The sequence below is a fragment of the Tauraco erythrolophus genome, chromosome 2 (assembly GCF_009769465.1).
Source record: "Tauraco erythrolophus isolate bTauEry1 chromosome 2, bTauEry1.pri, whole genome shotgun sequence".
NCBI lineage: Eukaryota > Metazoa > Chordata > Aves > Musophagiformes > Musophagidae > Tauraco > Tauraco erythrolophus.
The window spans coordinates 10,119,709-10,145,175 of NC_141466.1; the positions used below are offsets into that span (position 1 = coordinate 10,119,709).

Here is a 25,467-nt window from a genome sequence, read left to right on the forward strand (position 1 = left end):
GAAGGACATGGAGCTGCTGGAGTATGTCCAAATGAGGGCCATGAAAATGACAGGGCTGGAACACCTCTGCTATGAAGACAGGCTGAGAGAGTTGGGGCTGTTCAGCCTGGAGAAGAGAAGACTCCGGGGTGATTTTATAGCAGCCTTCCAGTATTTAAAGGGGGCGTACAGGAAAGCGGGAGAGAGACTTTTTACAAGGGCGTGTAGTGATAGGACAAGGGATAATGGCTTTAAACTGAAAGAGGGGAGATTTAGTTTAGGTCTAAGAAAGAAATTTTTCTCTCTGAGGGTGGTGAGGCACAGGAACAGGTTGCCCAGAGAAGTTTTGGATGCCTCATCTCTGGAATTGTTTGACACCCGGGTGGATGAGTCTTTGAGCAATCTGATTGAGTGGCAGGTGTCCCTGCTTATGACAGGGGGGTTGGAACTAGATGATCTTTGAAGTCCCTTCCAACCCTAACCATTCTATGATTCTATGAAAAGACTCAACACTTCAATAATCACCATTTTTAAAAATGAAATTGTATATCTGTATTGCCTTCACAGTATGCTATTATAGATAAATTTCCATATTGGGTTCAAATTTGGCTCATTTTTATTTATGTAACTCGAAAAGATTCACTTGAGAACATCTCACAGTTAATATTTATTTTTGTATGGTGTTTACTCTGAGTTACCTGCATTCGTCTCCCTAATACAGACTAAATCTTTAGAGTGCTTACCGAATATCAACAACTCCCAAAGACTTAAGTGGAAAACACAGTGACGCTGAGAAACAGAATTAGCAGACAAGCCGCTAAAGATATAAAGGTAAACATCTTTTTAAGGTGTCTAAACACCCCTCCCATCAAGCTTTACTGACATCGCATTTAAACATTTTCTAAATATAAATATGTACGTGCTTCTGTGCTTAGAAAGGTAAATGTTTTCACCGTCAGGTCATTAGATGTACCACAATACAAATCTTCTCATCCTCAACCTTGAATAATCTTGTCACGTTTAAGTAAATAACCACTTAGATTTTAACTGCAATACTTGATCTTAGTATTTATTTTCCAAACTTGAGAACAAGGGTCAATCCTTTCTGGTGCCCAGAGCAGTAACTTCCTTGAATTACACATTGAAGCTAAAGTCATACTCTGAACTAAATTATAGATGTCTGAGGGAAACAAACTGCCGCATCTCATATCAAGAGGTGACACTGAGAATTAAAGGGAGATGTCCAGTGCTGATATCTAACCTAGGACCAACAAATAATTCAATTTTCCAAATGGAGCTAGTCAAAAAACGACAGCACAAAGTAAGATTCCAAGACTGTAGGGCTATTGTGGTGCACATAAAAACGCGAATTAATATAATTTTAGCTGAAGTGCACCTGCAGTACTGGCCAACTTTATTTTTCATAGGTTTGTAACCACAAACCCGTACAGCCACAACTGGAGACCAAAATAAAACCTAGAGCTTGGTGAGAGCTACCTGAACTCATATCTGTTTTTTCTATGATGGAATGTCACCATTATGCAATGCAATTGGTAAAAGACGTATTTTAGGGAAGAATCTGTAAGTAATATTTGTGCCCTGGTTTTCTCTTTGGGTTTTCTCTTGAGGGAAAAAAAGATTCTGGACTTACATCACTACTTCGTATAACCTTTTATTTCAGCTCAAACACTGCAGTAGATTTCTTTAGTTTTGTGCACATATTCATATAGAATTGAGAAGACTGTGTACAGGATATATATTCTCTCTATTCCCAATCCTACCTTTTATCATAAAAGATTTTTATCAAGAAAGTGTTATCCTGCAACAGTGAAATTATATCTACTTCACAGAAATCTCTTTATTTGACACATAAGCACTGTGCAGTGGGCTGGTTTTGAGTTACCTAACTGCCATTCCCATAAATCTCATTAAAGAATGCACTATATCAATCTACTTTTCTCTTGGTCATCTGCAAACACTAAAAATGTTATGAAGCCAGAACTCCTAAATATAGAGAGGTGGCTCATCTGAAATTGTTTCTTGCTCCAGGAAGAAATATTTGGATTGTTCTCATGAGATTTAAGTCGCTGTTTTGTAGGTTTTGCGTTTTATGTTGGTTGTCACATCATCTGGACAATGAACAGATGGAGGGAGCATTGAATGAAGGTACATCAGCATATTCTAATGTAACTTTTATGGAAATGTTAGGAGTGGCAAATCAGTTTTCCATAGCCCCTCTCTGTCAGATTTGCCAGCGCGTGATATAACGTAACTGCTCCACGAATTATTCCCTGGATGTACAGACAGTCCCCAACACATGGATGATTGGTTCAAAAAGCACCATACTAGCTCTTGAAGAATCACAAAAACAATTACAAGGGTTACACAAGTAATGGATCAAAGTATTGCCATTCTTACAGCCTTCTAGATGTTAAAATGACTTATTAAAAATCTTTAGAAGTTAAAGCAGTCCTCAGATTTTGCTTGGCCACTCCATGGGCCCAAAATTGTATTTCCTAATATATGAGATGCAGGAGTTGCAAAAGGTGTCTCTCTCTCACTCTCTCCCCCCTTCATAAATTAATCTAATAGCCTCAATAGTTTGGCTATGATTCATATACAAAGGTCTATATTTTATGATGTCGGTGTGTTTTAAGCTAATTATCATATAAGATGATTATCTCATATGAGATGAGAGGGAAACATTGCGAAGCATAACACTCAACACAAACATGGAATTAACATGCAACCTCATCCTTAAATCTGAATATCTCAATTACACTGAGTGTAAGATAGATATATTTTTAAATATTTATTCTTAACCAATATCTTTATTTTATATCTGTAACTGATTTTTACCTGAGCTTTACTGACATGGCTGTCTAATATTACATACTTTCGATAACAGTGGCCAGAAGCGCTTCTGTGTTTAAAGAAATCTTAATAGTTCTGCTCTGAACCTCAGTTCATAACCTTGCATTTCGCAAAAGTATTTATTTGACACTTGATTTTTAGCAATGTCCATTATTTATGATTTCCAACAACTTTAGCTGAAACTCTTCTTGGCTCGTATGTTTGAAATCTGTCCATTTCAGCAGCTAAATTTCAAAGATACCATATTATCTCACAAGTTATTCTTAGAAACAGTAGCTAAGTCACTGCAACGCTTAGTATGCTTATCCTGGAGACGATGTCCAGTTTGTCACAGTCTGGTCAGGAAAGTCGTGCGGAATTTGCAAGTGCCTGTTTCTTGTAAGTGGAAACTTTTTGTTGATTGTTCACTTCTCATATTAGTTTGAAAATCTTTTCATCTGGAAAATCTACTACTATTAATCTTTCAAAACAGTTATTTTACAGGTGTGAGGCTATAGTCCTTCTACGTGAAGCTGATGTTAGTTGAAATTTTGTGCGTGTAAAAGGACAAAGGCACTAGTAAGCAAGCAGACAGTAGTGTGGTGGTGAGCTTTAGCTAACAGCCATGCTCCCACCCAGCTGCTCTCTCACTCTCCCCCCAGCTAGGCAGTGGGGAGCAAATAGAACAGGAGCGAGAAAGTTCCTGGGTCGAGTTAAAGACTGGGAGATCATGTGCCAGTTACTGCTGTGGGCAAAACAGATTTGACCTGGGGAAAATTATCTATTGTTAATTAATATACATATTTTTGATTATAGCATCTGGTATTGGGGAAAAAATAGACCAACATTAAAATAACACCCTTCCTCCCCCCTTTCTCATGTTGAACTTTGATCCTGCACTCCTATGGTCCTCTTCCGACCCTCTGAGGCGTTTCTGGCCCTGCCTTACACACACTTTTCCTGAGGCACTGCCATCTTGGCTGCCAAGCTCAGCTGTGCCCTGCGGTGGACCCGTTGGAGCCGGCTGGAATCGGCTGAGTTTGGCACAGGGCAGCCCCCGCCTCTTCTCACAGAGGCTGCCCTGCCGCGCTCCCCGCCAGTGCCAGCATCTGGGCAGAGACACTCCATACAAGTAGTAGAGCACGTTGATCTTGCTGGTGCTTATCCTAAGTGCTGCATTCCAGTGCAAAACAGCAGTTGCGTCACTACCCAGCGTATGCGTGTGTGAGGACAGAGAAGAGGAAAAGTGCGCAGACACAGCTGAGTCCTTGGGCACTGATTTTCAACCACCTTTCCAACTCATCCGCCAGTAAAGGCTATGGACAAAGCTTTTGTGGTCAAAGGTAAACCTGGTCTCACACTGGAGGCCCTCCCGCTTGCTTTGTCCTGCCCTTCTCCTCCTACCCCGCAGTGAGAGGGAGCTTCCCATGACTCTGAAGGAGTCAGAGCAGGAACAGGTGCCAAGCTCCTGCATTGGGGTTCCACGGAAGAACTGAGAGAGACCAGCTCAAATCTTCTTACAGCGGTGCTTTCTGGCCAGTAATAATGTCAACCTTTGTGTTAATTGGAATTTGTGAGCTGGTTTAGCATGCTGCCAAATTCAGCTTGCCAGCATACACCCGTGGTGGGGACATTGATATTTCTACTACTTCATATCTCAGTCAGTTTAAGTACAGTTACAGAGGTGAAAGCATATCTCCACTCAGGAGCTTTAAATTCTGCCGTTCTTCAAAGGCCAACTACTATCAACGGTGTTGCTAGAGCTTAATAGATAGTCTACTGACTGACAGAGGTGTTATTTACGTGCACATTTGCATATATTTACAAAAAGTGTGTGTCAGTTTGCATTTCTTCCGTGACATATATAAAATAAATAGTACATGTGAGTAATACTTCAGAAACCTGAACATTGTGCCTCTGCCTCCCAGACTTCTTTTTCTTTTATTTCGTCGTTAGAAAACCTTCAGCTCGTCCAAGAGATGGCCTGCTCTGGGGGTGTTATTTCCTAAAAAAAGCTTTTGCGTTGGTAGGTAGATAACTATAAGCACACACATGCTACACCGCTCTATTTGTATTTTTCATTGCAATAATTTTTCATAAGGAAAAGTATTACCTGAATTAATACACACGGTCACGGCCAGCTTCCTCTGCTCTACATTGCTGTCCATAACCAGGCACACAACAAATGCTGGTGGTCTCTCCTGAACGTCTGCCTCGCACCTTCCTCCTGAGGTCATCAGCTGCAGCAGACACAGGATCTTGAGGCTGCTACAGACACTGCTGATAGACACCACATCCTTCATCGCCTGTGGGAGCGTGTGACGACGGCAGTGTGTCTTCCTGGGCCTGGTCAAATTCACATCTTATTTAGATTCCTCTGCTGCCCACATAAAATACTGGTCTGTCTGTTCAGCAGTCAGGAGGAGCTAAACAGAGCTCCTTGTCTTCCACCAGAGTCTGCCCACACCAACCTTTCTCACCGCCTGCAAATGCCTTTGTCATTGCTGCCATGCAGCCCTGCCGTCTGGCGTTGTTCAGTCAGGCCTCCTCCTAAATCCTCACACTCAGACTATGTCCACCTTCTGTTTATTTTTACTGTAAAACCTCATTAATGCATAGTCTGATTTACTGATCCACAGGGCTAAAACTCTTATCTGAGTGCTAATAATTCCCCATCTGGGTCACAGCAGCACGCTCATCCCTGACCTTGCCAAGCTCACCCCATGCACACACACCTGAAAAGCTGGTGCGCTTCCATACCTCATGTGTCCACCAGCTCTTGCAAGCACCTCTTCAACTGTCAAATCAAATGGAAGCTCCTCACCTTTTCTTTAACAATCCACCCTTTATCTTTCTGCATCTACTGACTCTGATCACTGTTCTTCCAGTTACGATTACCATTCTCAATTTGTTAAATACTTAAACAAGCATTCCTATGAACTTACATGAAGATACTAACTTGCACTCCTCTGATAATCTTAGAAATGTCCTTTTGCTGAAAATTTCGTAGTTATAAGTTGCATTTAAACCACCATTTACTCTCTCGACTCACGGTTTCCAGTATTGACTCGTGGTTTCCCCGGCTCCCCTGTCTGCCTATATTTATTTCCTTACTCCTAGATTTTAAATTCTTTGGAGAAGAGATCATCTCTTTTGTACTTTGTTTGCACAGTGCCATGCGCAATGGAATTCCAGTCAAAGACTTTCAGGTGCTCCAATATGAGAACAATTTTGAAAGTCTCAAAATTGTTCTTCTATTTCACAGAAACTATTTACAAAATAATGATTGCTTAAATGTGTCCTGTGATAAATCAGCTTGACGTTTGATTCAATTTCCTTTCTTTTTTTTTTTTTCTATAAGACTGGATTCTCCTTGCTATTGAGGCCCAATATGGGGGCTGAGCACAAGATAAATCAGCAGACGAATGTGATAAGAGTACCTTTAGAATATTCAGCTGTTAAAATGAGCGTTCCATCTTAAAAATCCAGATGGTCAAGAAAGAGAATGGCAGAACCACGATATCAAAGATAAATGGCTAGTAGTGTTATGAAACTTACACCCTTTGAAATAGTAAATGTTACGAAACGGGATCAAGCAACTGCTGCCTGAAAGCAATGATCACTTTGTTCCATGGGAGATCCCAATGTGCCACGAATTGTTGCAGAACAAGGATCTCTGGCTCCCTCAGGTGAAGGGAGTAGCTGATGTACTTTGCCACTACAATAAAATCAAATTAATCTACCATGTTTTTTGGTCTCATCAATCCCCAAAAGGATTTTTAACAAGCTAAATGAAAACAGATGGTACAATTTCTATTTTTTTTTAATTCATGGCAGGTCACGTGGTATTTAAAACCACTATTATTAGGCAATTTTGAATTTCTGTATCTGTTATATCATCTTATTTTACTGTTGTGATATTTTGTTTGACAGCTACCTTTCAAAACAAAGCCCAAAGTACCTGTTATAATTATTTACCAGTCTTCCGTGTCTGAGATCATTGGTATACTTATGTCTCTCTATAGCACATGCCACTGACCAGCTATCACTGATGGAAAATATTCTTCTTAAAAATGTTCTTTCTATCCCTATTCTTAAACTTATGAAGTGTGCAACCTCAACCAATTTGCTTTAATAAACTGTATTTAGATATGTAACTCTTCCAAAGATAACATTCCTCCCAAGACAGCAAGAATATAGTGATAGGCGGCAGAAAGTAAAATATTTTGTCAGCTAGCATTCCTTTCCTGTTTTTTATAAACTACCTTCCTTCAAATTTTCAGAAGGGTGCTCATTTTTTTTTATAAAAAGCAAGAGTGAGCCTTAAGTTTCATCAAGGAATAAAGGTTGACAAGCTTAACATCTGCAGGTGTGTATGAGAATTTAATGCTGAAAGTAAAGGGCATCTGAATTATTATAAAGTACTGATAGAATCAGAAATAGTAATGTTTCTGGGGTAAACTTTCCAATGGTAAAGCTTCTTCCGCACAATCCATAGATAGTTAATCTACAGTTTACTTTAATGTGTATAATTCCTGACAGCAGGAGATTCACTGAAACGACACAAGCTCAGTCTGAATGAGCAAATGGAGCTGTTTGAGAAAATAAAAAGCCCTAAACACTGATTACACACAGTACTGAAGATGGTATATTGTAACCTAGTTTTAGCACAGTAAGCTATATAAAACGTTTTGGCCCTAAAGCTAAATAAAAGAATTTGACTTCGATTCGCATGTATTCTCCCTCTTCTCCCCACACACACCATGTTTCTTGGAAAGCAACATTTCTCTGTATTCTTGGCCAGTGGCACTAGTTTTGCCATATGTACAATACTGTATTCACTAAATAGCTAACAAAAAAAAAAAATCCAATTTAATATTTACTTCTCAGAAATGTAAACATATGAGTCAAAATGAGGAAACATTCACTTCAGCTCATACACACATACTCTGCTCTCCATCTCAGTTTCTCTCAGTTCATTTCTTGAACTGACACAAATAACGGCACCAGCAGATTATGTTTTCTATGTCCCTAGAATTTTTGGTTGTTTTATGTTATCAGTAGCAATGGTAGTTACAGCTTTTGCCTTTACTGTACATGGATATTTCCTTTCCTGATAGGTTTTTTTGTTACTGTTTTCCCCTCCAGAAACATATTTGATTCACATCAGTTCCTCCATCATAAGCGAAGGATTTTTTTCAGTTTAAAACCCATTCTAGTTTGATTATTTTAAACTAAATCTCGGTATTTCAGAAATTATGAATAGTTCTACTGAAGCTTAAAAAATGTGAATATAATAATTATATGATGCAAGATGTTTTTCTTTTATAAGTTATCTTCTTTATATTTATAAGAAGTTATCTTATTTTTTCTTTTATAATGACTGTTAATTCTCTCATTTTACTGTTTGTGTCGTATTTAGAAGTTGGCACTGAGGTCTGTTCTATCTCACTACATTTTAAAGCTGCTCTCTTGTCTCATTGTTTGCATGTTTCCTGCAACTCCAAATGACATCTCCTCAGCCACCTTCCCTTAAGGGACTTAAAAATCTTATTCTGAGATTTAATTGGGATCTGGAGTTTAAAATGAGTTCTCTACTCCTGCTCTTGCTGCTTTTGCTTGCCTGCTGACTTTTTTCGCTTTTGCTGGGAAGCCAGCTGCATTCAGAGCTCTTCCTTTTGTTCTTTTTATTGTTGTCATCTCAAGTTAGAAATAAAATACCTGCACAAAACTGTAGGTTCCCCTCTGCTGCTTGGATGGGATTTCAGAGACTCTTTACTATCTCCTAGATTGTGAGGAGCTGCCATTCCACCCTTCAAGGTTTCCTTTCCTTACCAGAAAGGATAATCAGCTGCATAATGCATACTTTCCCTCTAGCCTTCTACTTATTCCTGTCTTTCACCTATAGTTAGATATTTCTCATACCTTGTCATTTTTTCCCACAGCACCTTGCCTATCATATTCTCCTGCTCCTTGTTTCTACCTCCTATGGTTCACAACCTGATGTTGTTCTAGTGTTCCCTGGTTTACCTAAGGACACCTGCCACCCCCTGTCCCTGCCTCCCCGGTGTAGTCACGTTCCCAAGTTATGTAGCTTCCTGCTCTTCCTTTGCTCTTCCCAGACACCTCACAGTCTCATGGCCTTCTTAAAGGAATTCGTCTCACTCTGTAGATGACATAGAGAGATCGCCATCTCTGATGGAGATTCGCAAATCCTAAAATAAGTGCCCTACACTGTTGGAATGTATAGTCCTCTGGTGATCCTTATTTCTATCCCTCCTTTCCAGAGCTAGCAGATTAGCTTTGCGATTTGCTGTATTTAGACAGGAGAAGTTAGGAATCACATTCCTAGTAAGCGTGCATCAAAGCAAGGTAGATTTGTCATGAGTATCTTTTCTGCTACGGTGTGTATTTATTCAGTAAATGTCTGTTTTAGACAGTAGTAGTTCGGTGAGATTAATCCAATTCATAGGTGCTAAGAAGTGATCATTTCCTTGGGTAGCAAAAAGAGTAAAAAAAGTAGTTACTGTAGTAGCTTCATTAATAGTCACTGAGTTTTCACCTAAAATCCATTAATTTCACCTCATGATTAAATTGGGATTTTGCCTAAAAATTTGCATGTGAGAAATGAAAGTTATTTAGGAGAAAGGAATAGAAACTAAATGCAGTCTTAAAATAAATTTCTCAAATATAAAATCACTACAGCTCTCAACACTGAACAAAGGAGAGATCCAATAGAGCTGAGTTTTCCCTGCATTGTCAGAGTGGCTCAGATTAAGAAGAAGAAATTACACTCTTTTTTTAAATATACAAGCTTTTACAGCAGTTATTTGACTAGCTTTGTTTTAATAACGCAAGAAGTGTTTTTTTCTCTATCCATACAGACAGTATTTGTATCTAAAAGTTAAGAATAAACCTGAGGTCCTTGTCAAAGGTCAAGAGTAATTAAGGTCCCTTGATCCAGAGATCCTCAGCTGTTGTTTCCAGACAGCATCCTGTCTCCAAGTCTTTCTATATATTCTGCAGCAGCAGACCAAGAAAATACCTTTTTTTAAAAAGAGGAAAATAAAAATTAAAAAAAAAAAAAACAACAAAACACAGAAAAGGAATATGAATTACTTTATAACTCCAGTACTTTTTTTCAGGGGCCAGTAGAGGTCAAGAACCACTGTGTCACAGTCTGTGCAAACAGAATGAGGAATACCTCCTTGAGTAGTAATACTTCAAGTATTTTATGTCTAGAGACCTTAAAAAGACATCTTCGGCATGCATTTCATATGCCATTTTATTTATTTCTTTTTTTAATGAGAGCTTAAATAACTTTACTTTTATGCTGAGAACTCAGGGCATGCTAGAAAACTTAGTCACATTTCTTTTCTAATCTTTAGTTTTTCTCTTTATTATTAATTATACACATTTGGAAAGGTTTGTTTGTTCTAATTGAAATTAGGAGAATTATTCTACTTTGTTGAATTTTAAGAATGATGTGATCTTTGTGTCATTATAGGAGAGAGACCTCTCCTCTCCATGTGATTCCGTTACAGGAATTCACCTGCAACCTCAACTTTACCTGTATCTGTGCATGATGAAATATCTGCAGTAAAATCAGTTTCTGCTTCTTTTATCCTAAAGAGAGAAGCCTCTAGGGGTGCCACTGAAGTTTCACTGAGGTTAAGAGAGGAAAAGCAGTAGAGGTTTGTTGTCTGTACCCAGCCTAGTCATAAGACAGCATCTTTTCTCAGGTATTCCAGAAGAATATGCTATAATACTCTGTCTCAGTTTACCTGTTCCTGGAGACCAAAAATAATAGCATGCCACTATTTACTTCTTGCATCCAGACTATTAACTGTATTCACTCCAGGCAGTGCTGTAAGACTAATTTCCCCTTTATACACTCGGCTCTGGGAGTCTACAACTCGAGTAGAAATCCACCTGAAATCAGTGGTCGGGTCTATGCTGAGGAAAGAACGGGCTAATATCAGCCAGAGAAGGATTCAGTCATCTTTTATTCTGCACACAGCCATGACAAATCCTATGCCAGCTTTCAGAAAATATATCCCAGCTTCCAGAAGATGTAACCTGGCTTTCTTTTCACCTCTCAGAGGTGCATAAGGTTTGTTCCAGTGCAAAGTTCTTTGTAGTATGGGTTTGTTTTTTTCCATTTCCTCTTCAGCCTTACTTGTTAAAAGTAACAAGAACTGTGACTTGTCCCAAACAGACAGCGTTCAAGAAAAACTCCTAACAAGCCAAATGCTTTCTCCCAGCCTGAGTTTGAACTTTCCATGCACTTTAACTCTTCCTTTTGTTATGTCAGTTAATAAAGTTACTTGGCTCCCCACTGCTTTGCTTTGCTTCCAGTCTCCCAAAGTCCCCTCTCTGACTCCCCTTAAGCTCTTTTTGCCCACATTTTCATGGAAACTCACTCACATGCTGCTGTACTGGATGTTTTGAGTACTTGCCTGCCTTCAGGTGAAAACCTGAGAATCCGTGATGTGGGAATTCTGTAAGCAGCCAGTGAGACCATGTCACTCATCACTACTAACTTTCAAAATAACGTTTGTTTTAGTTTTGACTGCCTTACTTTTTTCATCTCTTTCTCCTCTCCGCTACCTAACACATCATAAAAGCACTCTTTCTTTTACCAAAGCCTGCTTTCTCCTTTGGGACCGAGCGAAATAATATATTTTTTTTTTTAAGTGATTTGCTTGGGAGATTTACTTTTTGTGATTCGGTGCATTCTTGCAGACATCTGTGGATTTATGCAAAGTAACACTTTCCATCAAATCATGTAGAATTAAGCATCAAGCATATTATTTCAGTTTTAGAACAAATATTTAAACCAATAACAAAGCCAATTGGATCTGCTGTCACATTCAATAGCAGCAATGCCTTTTTTATTGAGATATTTTCTTTCCTCTGTTCCCTTTCCTAATCTTTAGGAGATTCTTAAGACTAATCTGGCCACTAAAAGGAGAAAAAAATCAGTGGCTTCTGTCAATCAAATGGACACATACATTTTGCAGTGAAGACCATGCAACTTCCTTACTTGCTTATCTTATCACAGCATCTCCTGAGCAGTCTATCTGCCTTATCATCTGTTTATGGGACCTGAAGGATTGACAGAACAACACTTCTAAAGTTTCTTTCAGTATATAAGGTGATTGCAGGCATTAATCACAGAATAAACACCTTAGCCAATTTCCTCCCTGCAGCTAAAACAGGCTGGCATTGGCAGAGAGAAAACATAAGAAAAATCAGGAAAGACAAGATTGCTGGGGTCTAATTCAACCATCCCTGAAGATAAAGGAAGATTTTTCACTGACATTAAAGGAGATGGATCTGCTGCTAAGGTCATACAGGTCTTGGACAATATTTGAAGTTTTCCACAGAACAGCTTGTAGTATTTTTTAATTCAAACTCAGCTGAGCTGTGAACAAACTGTGAAGCAAGTGGGAAAGCAGATGAATCTTTTTCCTGGTGCCAGGAGTCTGGGTAGTCAGCTAGGGAACTGGAAATGCTTACTGCTGAGAAGATATAGGATATAACTTATATTGCAAATACATGATGGGATGATTTATGTGACTGGAATTTAAAAATAATTAGATACAACATGTTTATAAAAAAAAAGAGTAGGTGAAAGAAGTGAGGGTGACACTCTATGTTAGAGAGATGTTATCTGTGTTAGACCTATTGTCTGGAAAGAAAAATTGTATTGTTCTTGGCGACTTCAGTTTTAAAGACCTATGCTGGAGGTTGTATGCAGTCTGTAGTAAAACATCATTAAAGTTTCCAAAAATGATAGATGATAACTATCTAACACAAAAGGTATTGAACCTAGCGTGAGGTGATTCTATTTTGAGCTTCATTATGTGAAATAAAGATGAACAGATCAGTGGATCTAATTACATTCATTATGGGAAAACAAAGGACAGTAATATATACTTGGTACATCAAAAGAGTGAATTTTACAAACCTGGAGAAAATTATATGAGATAATTGATTAGGAAGAATAAATACAGACAGCAAATTGTGAAATTTGAAAGTTGTTTAACAAGAATTTATGAGATGCCCAGAAGCCACATCTCATAATTAAGAAATAGTATGCCTATGTGTTAAAATCCCTCCTACTTCAAGTGTGAAGTGAATGCATAAATTTAAAAAAAAAATAGCAAATGGGAAAAAGGGAGGGTGAGAGTAATTGAAATTATAAATTATGAAGTGTAGCGAAGAGATACAGGAACCCAAAGACAGTAGGAGAAAATGTATTTCCCAGGGATGAAGACAATAAGAAAACAATTTTTAGGAATAGGAAAAAACCAGGTAGGTTTAGTGTGAAAATTTGAAAGAGAAAAACTAATGATATAAATTAAATATGAATGGCAGTGTGTGTCTCTATACCTGGCTGTTTATGTTTGTCTAAAAGCACCAGGAGAAACAGCAGAACAAGGTTAAAAGGGAAGGTACGTGTTGATCTTATTCAAACGTAGATGTAGAAAAACTGACTTATGGACAAGTGTTAAGGGGATGAAGTAGAGGACAGTGTCGATAAAACATGTAGATAAGCAAAACAGCAGTGCTGTGAAATTCAGGAATTTTGCCTAATATTTATGAGGGATGAGACAAAACAATGAGGCAAAAGATCCAAAACTGCATCCACTCCAGCAGAGTATAGAAGGGAAATCCCAAATCTGTTTGTCATCACTAGTCAAGAGGAGCCTCAGAGACACTGAGCGCTTGACTGTGGCCATCCCTTGTCCTCCTTGGTGCACACAAGTGATCCTGGCCAAGCCACTAGCACAACCCACCCTAGTGCTGTTGAGTGTGCAGATGTGAGAGGGGGTAAAATCAACTTAGAGACTTTGCAACATGAGATCACCTTCCTCTTCTCCGAGTCTTCTCACTGAATTTTGCTACACTGAGTTCCTACATTATCAGTAGAGGGAGGTTCTAAAAGTGTTTTTATCTCTGAAAAAAAAGATGCCATTGTTCCTAAATAGTCTCTGTAGATAATCAGAAGGATGTGCTTATAGCACAGGAGAACAGTGGGCCATTTTGTAATTTTCCAGGATGGGCATCATGCTATTCCGCCTAAGATATTTAAAAGCTAACTCTCAGAGTTTCTAAGCTGTGTGGCTACACTCCGCTGTGTACATATTCTCTTGCCCAGCAAGAGAAACAAGCACCTCTGCAAGGCAATTTGTCTGAGCTCTGCAAACGACCTATCTTAAGATAGATGTGAGTTATAAACTGAGGTGCCTATTTTTCCCAAGCTTAGGCTTGTACAATTAACTATTAGTGACTATTTCTAGGGAAAATGTAGGCCCTCCCTGGAAGGAAATGGGGGACCTGGCTACCCGGGATATGGAGAAGGCTGAGGTTCTCAATGACTTCTTTGCCTCAGTCTTCACTGGCAAGAGCTCCAGCTGCACAGCCCAAGTCACGGAAGGCAAAGGCAGGGACTGGGAGAATGAAGAACTGCCCACTGTAGGAGAAGATCAGGTCCAAGACCATCTAAAGAACCTGAAGGTGAACAAGTCCATGGGACCTGATGAGGTGCATCCGCGGGTCCTGAGGGAACTGGCAGATGAAGTTGCTAAGCCACTATCCATCATATTTCAGAGGTCGTGGCAATCTGGTGAAGTTCCCAATGACTGGAAAAGGGGAAACATAGTCCCCATCTTTAAAAAGGGGAAAAAAGAAGACCCAGGGAACTACAGGCCAGTCAGTCTCACCTCTGTGCCTGGCAAGATCATGGAGCAGATCCTCCTGGCGACTATGTGAAGGCACATAGAAAATAAGGAGGTGATTGGTGACAGCCAATCACTAAGTCAATGGCTCAATGTGCAAGTGGAGACCAATGATGAGTGGTGTTCCTCAGGGGTCAGGACTGGGGACAGCACTATTTAACATCTTTGTTGGTGACATGGACAGTGGGATCGAGTGCGCCCTCAGCAAGTTGTGCGGTGTTGTGGACACACTGGAGGGAAGGGATGCCATCCAGAGGGACCTTGACAGGCTGGAGAGATGGGCCTGTGAGAACCTCATGAAGTTCAACAAGGCCAAGTGCAAGGTCCTGCACGTGGGTTGGGGCAATCCCATTCACAAGTACAGGCTGGGCGGAGAATGGATTGAGAGCAGCCCTGAGGAAAAGGACTTGGGAGTGCTGGTGGATGAGAAGCTCAACATGAGCCAGCTGAGAGAGTTGGGGCTGTTCAGCCTGGAGAAGAGAAGGCTCCAGGGTGATCTTATTGCAGCCTTCCAGTACTTAAAGGGGGCCTACAGGAAAGCTGGAGAGGGACTTTTTACAAGGGTGTGTAGTGATTAGACAAGGGGCAATGGCTTTAAACTGAAAGAGGGCAGATTTAGATTAGATATAAGGAAGAAATTTTTCACTCAAGAGTGTGGTGAGGCAGTGGAACAGGTTGCCCAGAGAAGTTGCAGATGCCCATCCCTGGAAGTGTTGAAGGCCAGGTTGGATGAGACTTTGGGCAACCTGGTGTAGTGGAGGGTTTCCCTGCCCATGGCAGGGGGCTTGGAACTAGATGATCTTTGAGGTCCCTTCCAAACCAAACCATTCTATGATTCTATTAATTGAAACAGATGTTAAAATGTAACTTGTTAATGTTTTGAAAGCAGAATGCAACAATAGATACATCTGACCTGATAATACTCTTACTCAATTGCTATTACATGTGGAATTTTCAGGGTATTGTGGATATCATTCCAAGATTTAAAAAGCCAGTTAAATACTGACTAGTGAAATCTGGCAACAATTCTGTTCAGAATGTAATTGTTGATACAGGTTTTAATTGATACAGAATAAAAAGCTAGGAATATAATCAGTGTCAATCATGATGGTTTTGGAGAAAGAGTCCTTACAGTCCTTATTAAACACACTTGACAAAATTCTTTGATCAGATTGTAATATAGGCAGTGAAAGATAAATAACAGACTTCTTTTTAAAGGAATTTTGACACATTAATACACAACATTCTGATTTAAAAATTAGTGCAACAATATCATACATCTTAAATGGATTAACTACCGCCTGTGACAGATCCAAAAAAAGTAACCGTCAGAGTGATTCTATTGTCAGAGGAATGAGTTTGTAGTAGGGTTAGGAGGTTATCTAGCAGAATAATTGGCATCTGGTTCATTATTATTCAATGTAGTCAACGGTGATCTGGAAGAAAATATAAAATCACCGTTGATCAGAGTGGTGGCTGAGAAAGGAAAAAGACCATGGAGATCAACAAGCAAGTAGCTCTGCTAATCTCATAGCATGAGATTAAGAGATTTGCTATATTTTTTAATTTAGTGCTAATAAACTTTTATCTTCATATAAATATCACAGCAACACAGACTTGCATTAGTTCTAGAAAATGATTTATTTTAAATGACAACAGATGTTCAACAACATAATTAAATATTTTTTGAAAGTGTACTGAAAAGCAGGGTTCTTGAATTTGTCTCCTTCCTCTTCCAAGAAGATCCATGAAGGAGGCTTTCCTATGTAGTTTCTATGCCTAACCCATGTTCATGCAGGGAATCAAATACAGAGTTGGGAAAATAGTTAGGCTTAAATGAACTGTTCCGGTGGAGTAGCTACAGATGGTGAGAAAGGCAATCAGGACTAATTCAGCAGTCTGGCATATTAGCATGTGTTCTGCATATAGGAGAACTCTACTAACTGAATAATTTTCATTAAAGTCTTCTTAATTTTGTAATTTATCTTTCCATCTGATTAAGTCTTAAGGTAAAATCTTGTGGGGTTTTTTTGGCATTGTTTTTACTTCATTTTACTTCACTGTCTTTTGGCACGTCTCAACTGTGATCATGATTTGATCTTCTTTATTTTTTAATTACCTTTCAATCTGCTTTGTTTTTCAAAGAGTCCTATTTCAGGTTAAAACAGCTGATGAAATGAAGCATTTTAGCTGGGACTAAAAAGTCTTAAAATTGAACATTAAGGAATTTTGATATTTTCTCAGAGTACTTGACTGTGCTCATTTATGCATTTTTCTAAACATATTTTATTCCTCGGGGAGGTGCTTGTCCAGAGGTGAAGTAGTGTCAAACAGTGGTACGATAGCAGAAGGCACACTTTTTGCATTCTACACTAATCCAGATATTTAATATTTTTAAACAACCAGCCAGCCTTGCTGGTGTTGGAAACACTCCCATGTAGTTCAAACCTTGCAGTCCAACCATTGACAAACACAAAAATGTTTTAATATGCACATGCAATTTGGAAATCATAGAATCATAGAATCATAGAATGGCATAGGCTGGAAGGGACCTCAGAGATCATTTAATCCAACCTCCCTGTCATGGGCAGGGACGCCTCTCAACTAGACCAGGCTACTCAAGGCTCCATCCAACCTGGCCTTGAACACCTCCAGGGAGGGGGCATCCACAACTTCTCTGGGCAATTTATTCCAAAGTCTCACCACCCTCGTACTGAAGAATTTCTTCCTAAAATCTAATCTAAATCTGTTCTTCTTCAACTTAAACCCATTTCCCCTTGTCCTACCAGTGGACACTCTTGTAAAAAGTCCCTCCCCAGCCTTCCTGTAGGTTCCCTTCAGGTATTGGAAGGCTGCTATTAGGTCCCCCCGAAGTCTTCTATTTTCAAGGCTGAACAATCCCAGCTCCCGCAACCTGTCCTCGTAGCAGAGGTGCTCCAGCCCCTGGATCATCTTTGTGGCCCTCCTCTGAACACGCTCCAACAAATCTGTGTCTCTCTTATGGTGGGGACACCAGAACTGGACACAGTGTTCGAGGTGGGGTCTCACAAGAGCAGAGTATGCTTGTTTTGTGTTGTAGGTGGATCAGTAGCTTCTGGTGGTAGCTGTCATACCTGGTTGCTCCCACTTGGGAGTGGAGCTTCTAGCTGAGACTGGCTTCTAGCTGAGACTGTCCTCTCCTTACATGCCCTTTCTGCTCTTGTCCTTGCCATTTCTTCAAAGGCTGATCACTAGTATAGCCCTCAGTCCTTTCTTCTTTCTAGTCCCAGCTGCCTGTGGCTAAGTCTACCCTGGATGATTGACAATGATCTCCACCCAGGCATGTGTATTCACTCACTGACAACAAATAGTCTGCTTCCATCCTCATTCTGGGGTGAAAATACCCCAAGTCTTACCAACGTCTTGGGAGACAAGGGAAGGTGCAGCCAACTGGGCAAGCTTGGAGTCCCTTTCTATACAGAGCGGATGGAGTGATGGCAAAGAACACAACCACTCAAGCTGAGCCATGATAGAGAGCTCTTTCAAAAATTCCATCTCCCCTGTACGGAATTGTCTGAGTGCTTTCTCCCTGTGCTGTACTATTTTGTGAACAGATCACCTTAAACCAGCATATTTAGAGCTCGTGTTGACTTAGCACCAGAACAGTTGAAAATAAAACTACTCAGACAGGAGCACTTCTCCGACAGAACACTAAAACTAAGAGCTGGGAGGCAATTTAAGAAACAGTTCCTTTTGCTGCTCATTTTTAATTGATGCCTCACAGCTAAGGCTGTCTGTGCCACAATTTGGGCATGAGAACACAGGATCAGAAGGCTCAATAAGAGCAAGTGCCAGGGCCAGGCTGGACTGAATGTACATTGACAAATGAGGTAATAGGTGTTCAGGAAATGGTCCTAACAGAAAGTATTGCTTTTAGAAAGGTAAGAAGATAAGATCTCCCCCTCCACTCTGCTCTCATGAGACCCCACCTGGAGTACTGCATTCAGCTCTGAGGCCCTCAACATGAGAAGCAGGTCCAGAAGAGGGCCACGAAGATGATCCAAGGGCTAGAGCATCTCTTCTATGAAGACAGGCTGAGAGAGTTGGGGCTGTTCAGCCTGAAGAACAAACAGAAGGCTCCATGGAGACCTTATAGTACTTAAAGGGGGTCTACAAGAAACCTGGAGAGGGAGTTTTTGCAAAGGCATATAGTGATAAGGCAAGGAATAATGGCTTTAAACTGAGAGTAGATTTAGATTAGATCTGAGGAAGAACTTCTTCCCTCTAAGGGTGGGGAGGCACTGGAAGAGGTTGCCCAGAGAAGTTGTGGCTGCCCCATCCCTGGAAGTGTTCAAGGCCAGGCTGGATGAGGCTTTGAGCAACCTGGTGTAGTGTAAGGTGTCCCTGCCCATGGCAGAGGGGTTGGAACTAGATGATCTTTGAGGTCCCTTCCAACCCAAGCCATTCTATGATTCTATGATTTCTCTCTACTAACCATGTTCTGGAGTCCCCAACATAAGAAGGACATGGACCAGTTGGAGAGGGTCCAGAGGAGGGCCACGAAGATGATAAGAGGGCTGGAGCACCTTTCCTATGAGGACAGGCTGAAAGAGTTGGGGCTGTTCAGCCTGGAGAAGAGGAGGCTCCGGGGTGACCTTATAGCGGTCTTCCAGTACCTCAAGGGGGCCTACAGGAAAGATGGGGAGAGGCTGTTCAGGAGGGCCTGTTGTGATAGGACAAGGGGTAATGGTTTTAAAATAGAGGGAGGTAGATTCAGGTTGGATATTAGGAGAAAATTTTTTACCATGAGAGTTGTAGAACACTGGAACAGGTTGCCCAGAGAGGTGGTGGATGCTCCATCCCTGGAGACGTTCAAGGCCAGGTTGGATGAGGCCCTGAGCAACCTGATCTAGTTGGAGATATCCCTGTTCCTTGCAGGGGGGTTGGACTAGATGACCTTTGAAGGTCCCTTCCAGCCCTAACCATTCTATGATTCTATGTTCTGTACCCAAAAAGCTGCAAAACTAGTTATGTCCTGAATGTTTACTTTCTATTATTAACTGAAAACCGAAGGACACAGAAATGGTAAGTTCCTTACACAAATCTCACCATCTATTGTTTACAAACTCTGGGAAAAAGATGTCAAAGACATCAGCTGAAAGGAAGACTGACAGCATCTGTAGAAAGTTTCAATTTAGAAATTCTAAACTCACTGTATGTGATTTGAAATTGGCAATCACTGATACATGATTTATAGAAGGAATATACAGAGTGCAAAAATGTTTTTTTTAAGATCTGAATTAAGGAGATAAAAACAAAAACAAAAACAAAACAAAAACAAACAAAAAACCACCTCTATCATCCCGTGGTCTGTGTTAGGTACCAAACAAAATACTTCGATATAAACAACAGCAAGGAGATGTTAGAGGTTAGAACTACGTTATGCTCTGATTAAACTAACAATTAAGCATGGAAAGGCAGACACCTGTGGGGAGGACCTTAAATGGCTGTCTAATGTGATAACGTTTCTGAAAGACTTCTGCTTTGGTTTAGGTTGGGGCTAGTCATACAAACATTAATAGACTAAATTCAGCAGGGGAGAAGCCGTTGTGTGGGTAAAGCCTGTGCTGACACTTACCTGCGGTTTAATTATAGAGTGACCCTTCGGGTCAGCAGATACCGTTTGAACTCCCAAATGCAGGTTAAGGGGCAAAATAATAATGCTGGGAGTACGGCACAAATGAGATAAGCTTACTACAAACTGCAAGGAACTGAGAAAATATAATTGTTCTTATGCTAATATGGAAGATGACTCTCTGGCTTTTATCGTCCTGATTATTTTTGTAGACTTGGTTTATTTGTGATGGTTTTAAGCTCCATCTGTTATGTAAACTTTCTCCAAGGATTGTTTTCACAGGAAAGAAAACATGTTTTGTTCTTCAGGCAACTACCAAACTTGCCAGTCAGTCTAAGCCATGATTAAAAATGGCATGATACCAAAAGCTAGTGTTACACATGTGCTACCTGCAGTCTGGATACAGACAGATATCTAGTCTTTTTAAGAAAGCAGACTGTTAGATGGCAGAAATATTAGAATTTTGAACACTTCTGTGAAGTTCATGTACAAAAGAAATGCTAATTACACTGTAAGTTAATTGGTTCGTGAGACCAGTACTAGAATGGAGCTAAGCCTTTGGAGCAGGGAGCTTTGGGTGACTGAAGTACCACAAGCTATGCAGTCAAATGTCTCAGCTCCTAAATGAAATGGCACTTGTGACTTATACAAAACCATTGCTGTAAATGAAGTCATTGAAAACCAAAAAAGGTGTCTAGTCAATAACTTTATTATTATACCAGTAATAATAACTGAGGTACTTCTGTTTCAGTACCTCAAGGCATAGACCTTCTTAATCGAAATGTACTAGATCATATGTTTAAATATGGTTCTTTCAGCTCTAATTCAGCTGGAAGCTGAAGATATCTGCACCTAGAGTGAGACCTGGTGAAATAAGCAATGCTGCTTGTTCATATGATGGGCACTCCATTCTTTTTCATTGAAAAAACCTGTTCTAATTCAAGGACTTCTAATCTTACTTCTCTGGTTGATGCTTATTTCACAATCTGTGCAAAAAGGACTACTACTTTGTGGCTGGAAGAAAAGAAGAATACTTTTTATACATTGATGATTATTTAGTGTTTGAAAAATTGCCTCCCTTCAGAGTCCTCGTTATGGATCAGGCCTGAGAGCACTTGTTGATACAAGTACTTAGAAGTGGGGTACTGGATATAAACCCTACACAGCTGAGACAAGCACCACCTTCTTGAGCAATGGTAGAGCAGGGGTCCTAGACTGCCCTCACAGAAACTGCCTGCTGGCTATAAAACCTGAGGGAGGTGATAGCAAACATTGAAGACAGAAGCATGCCTGAAACACTTGTCCTCTGCATGGCCTCATGTCCAAGACTGTGGATGTAGAATTCTGAAATTAAGACTTACTTCTTTAAACTCACCTCTTCTTTGGCTTCTGAAGGCAATCAGAGGCACTACCCACTCAGGAAGTGAGAGAACTGTGGGTCGTCCCTTCTGCAAGGAGGCCTGTTTCTCTCGGGGAACCATGGGTTTTGCAGAGCAGATGGAGTTGCTCAGGTTTGGTCAGAAATAGAGTTTAGATAGGTTAGATGCAAATCAAGTCCTTCTGTCAGGCCAGAATAGCAAACATGAACGCAAATGCTCGCATTTCATCATGTCATCAGTGCTGTAAGAAATACTGAAGTAAAAATTTCTGTACAACTAGTTAGCTATATTTTGTTTCCTCCCTACCTTTCTTCACCATCAAGAACAAAAACACCTGACCAGTCTGACTAACATACATTGCTTAATTTCAGCTTTGTAGCATAAAAAGTGAAATGTCACAGAAGCATCTTTCCTAAATTGCATCTTTTTATGAATAACTATTGTTCAAGGGTTTTGTTGGCTTTGTGCTGATGGAAATCAAACCATACTAAAGTGTTGTTTGGCCTTAAATACAGAGAAGAAAGAAGGAAAAAGACAAAGAAATACACACGGTGTTCTGTGAAACTAAAATGCCATGGGTTTTTTACTGGATAAACCAGTGTAATTCTGTTCTTTTCAGAAACTGCTTAGAGAAAAGTATTTCTATATGTTTTACATGTATTTTTAAACACACAAATAAGTCTGCACAGTCTAGAATCTCAGCTGTGAGAAGAATCACTTTAGCAGTGACCTTAACAAAAGCAAAGGCTACGTGAGGCATACAGAAGCCACAGAGGAAACACGAGCAAGGTCTGATGTCACTCTAATGCCATTTTCTTTCCAGAGGTCTGCTAACAATTTTTAGACTGAAGAGAATTGTCATTACTGGATCTATCTACAGTGCCAATTTTAAGTTGAATGAAACTTGTACAGATGATGCTGCAGTTGCTTAATTTTACTGATATTGAACCTGTTTCATTAATATGCATGTTGACTCAATAACTGCCTATGAACCTTCTAAAATGTGCTTCTAATCACATCAGCATTAAATATTAACTAGGAACCTGACTCTATCGTTCAGTCACATTCTCTTTTTCCTAGCTTATCATTACATGTGTGTTGACAGGAGCAGTTACTTTTGCTGTTAATTTCAATTATCACAAACAAACACATTTCTCATGATTGTTACTTACTTAGCTGAATACTTCCACAATGCAGTTAGGTGACAGCAATGTTCAATGGAGGGCAGATTTGAGAGCGTGGCTTCCAGTGAGCATTTTGCCTCAGGGATTTTGTGCTATCTTTTCTTTCTCTTTTTCCTTTTCAGGGAATATTTGTCTTAGGATTGCCGTATGCTCTTCTCCACAGTGGATACAGTGGCCTGTTTCTTATTATCTTGGCTGCAGCATTATGCTGTTACACAGGCAAAATTCTAATCGCTTGCCTGTATGAAGAAAATGAAGATGGGCAGTTCATAAGAGTGAGAGACACATATGAAGATATTGCGAAAGCCTGCTGCAAAAAGCTATCTCCCAAACTAGGTGGCACAGTTGTCAATGTAACCCAAGTGGTGGAACTGATCATGACATGTATTTTGTACCTGGTTGTTAGTGGGAACTTGCTGTCACATAGTTTTCCGTATGTACCAGTGACTGAGAAAACTTGGTCTGTAATTGCATTTGTTACACTGCTGCCTTGTGTATTTATCAAGACTCTCAAAATTGTTTCCAAACTCAGCCAACTTTGCTCCTTGGTCCATTTCATTATCATCCTTGTAGTGATGACTTACTGTCTCACACAAATACATCAGTGGTCCTGGGCAAAATTCAGACTCTCCATTGACTTTGAGGACTTCTTGGTCTCTGTAGGGGTGATCATTTTCAGTTACACTTCGCAAATATTTCTTCCCACACTTGAAGGTAACATGAAAAACCCAGGGGAGTTCAGATGTATGCTGAATTGGACTCACTTTTTTGCTTGTGTCTTGAAAACAACCTTTGCACTGACTGCATTCTTGACCTGGGGTGAAGAGACAAAGGAAGTTATTACTGACAACCTGCCATCATTTCTTCAAACCCTAGTGAATTTGTGTCTCTTAACCAAGGCTCTTCTTTCCTACCCTTTGCCCTTTTTTGCAGCCACAGAAATAGTGTATGCTTGTATTTCTAGAGGCAACCATTCCAATTACAAATCTCCACTATTTGCTTTGGGTGTAAGAGGCTCATTTCTTCTGTTAACTCTGCTGATGGCCATGTTCATACCACATTTTGCCCTGTTGATGGGTTTGACAGGCAGTGTAACAGGTGCTGCTATGACTTTTCTTCTTCCTTCTCTCTTCCATTTAAAACTTAAATGGATAAAACTATCCTTCTTAGAAAAGTGTGCAGATATCTCTGTTTTTATTTTGGGTTTCCTTTGCAGCCTTGCAGGCATAATCTGCTCAATAAAAGGGCTGCTTGAAGTATTTGGAGGAGTGTAAAAAGGTTTCCTGAAAGCCAAGTAAGGCCCAAACCTTATAAATGCTTTTACCCTGTTAGTCAGTATACAAGAGATTTTGTCACTGGGTAAAATTAGACATATGCTTAAATATTTGCAAGATCAAGGCTTTAACAGGAAAAGTATGTGGCTTTAAACAAACTGGAAAATAACTTTTATAGCCAAAGAGTACAAAATTACCCTTATTTAAAATGTTGAGAGGAAAGAAGGTGTTGGAGATGGTTTAGCATGAAAATAATTTTAAACTAATCTTATATGGTTTTGTTCATACATGGCATGCACATCCTAAAATGGGTTACTGCAAGTGATTCCACCAATTTAACCAGAATTTCTCGCAGGGTTATATACTGTTCAATCTCAAAGCTATCAAATTACAGGAAATGATAGAATTTGAGAGAGCTATCATTGCAAATAGATGAAATATGATTTCACATTATTGGCAGAGTATAATTCAACACGTGAATAGAAAAAATCGGTGAATTTCAATTTTAATGTAAGACAAGTTCTGCTACTTGTTTTTTAAATGAGTAGGCAAAAAGAGAACTCCGTTTACAACAGCTTTGAAAGCCTGCTTTTATCATGAGTTCAAATGGGAATGCAGTCAGAGTAAAATGGGCATTCTAACGGCTCACAGTCATGGAAAAGGGAATTTGTTCTGAAAGAAGCTATAGCCGATGACTGCAGCCTTTCTGCAAGTCTAATTCCTAAGATTCATGCCTCTGCAATGCAGTTATTCTATTGGTTGAGTTACAAGAAGTCTCACTGGAAGCATGAAAAAGTTAATATGCAGTTCACTTTCCCTCTTAGGCAGGAAATTTCTTTGATCTTGGTATTTTATCTGGCGATATTAAGAGCTCAATGAAGTAAATCAAGTTCGATAAACAGACACACAGTTAACTTCCTGTATGACTTGCTAGATCTTTCGCTTTAAAAGATATTGGCTTAATAAAAAGATCAACATTGCAATATATTTCACATTAGTGATAAAACATTATAAGAAGACGCAATCAAATCAGAGTACTCTAATGAATACGTATCATCTTATTGTACTAAATCTGTTATATCAGGTAATTAAAGTAATGATTTGAAAGAAGAAAGTTTACATTTTTGTTATGATCAATTTTGCACAACCTTCTACTGCATCATACGAAAAAGTCTTTGCATGTCAACATAAGACTGGATTATAGAGTAAAAAGCCTGGTAGTAACTGCTTAATAAACTATTTTTCTATGTAGTATCTTAGCATTAATGCTTCTGTCCTGCATGAGCAACAGTGACCTCTCAAGGCTAATTTGCTGAATGATAAATAACATGCAATTAAACTTAAGAGAGGAGTTCTGATAAGCCTGTATGTCACCCTGTTCCTTTCTTTGTCTTCTAATGTACAGAATCATAGAATCATAGAACCGTTTAAGTTGGA

At 39.7% G+C, this 25,467-nt stretch overlaps 1 protein-coding gene across 1 annotated transcript in view; it reads left to right on the forward strand.

Annotated features, from left to right (window-relative positions):
• The window catches only part of LOC104371275 (vesicular inhibitory amino acid transporter), a 38,555-nt gene extending 14,525 nt beyond the window's left edge, over positions 1-24,030 (forward strand). The window contains exon 3 of the mRNA XM_009986341.2: positions 22,879-24,030. Within this exon, the coding sequence (XP_009984643.2) occupies positions 22,879-24,030 (1,152 nt within the window). The remainder of the gene's footprint in view (positions 1-22,878) is intronic.
• The last annotated feature ends 1,437 nt before the right edge of the window (positions 24,031-25,467 follow it).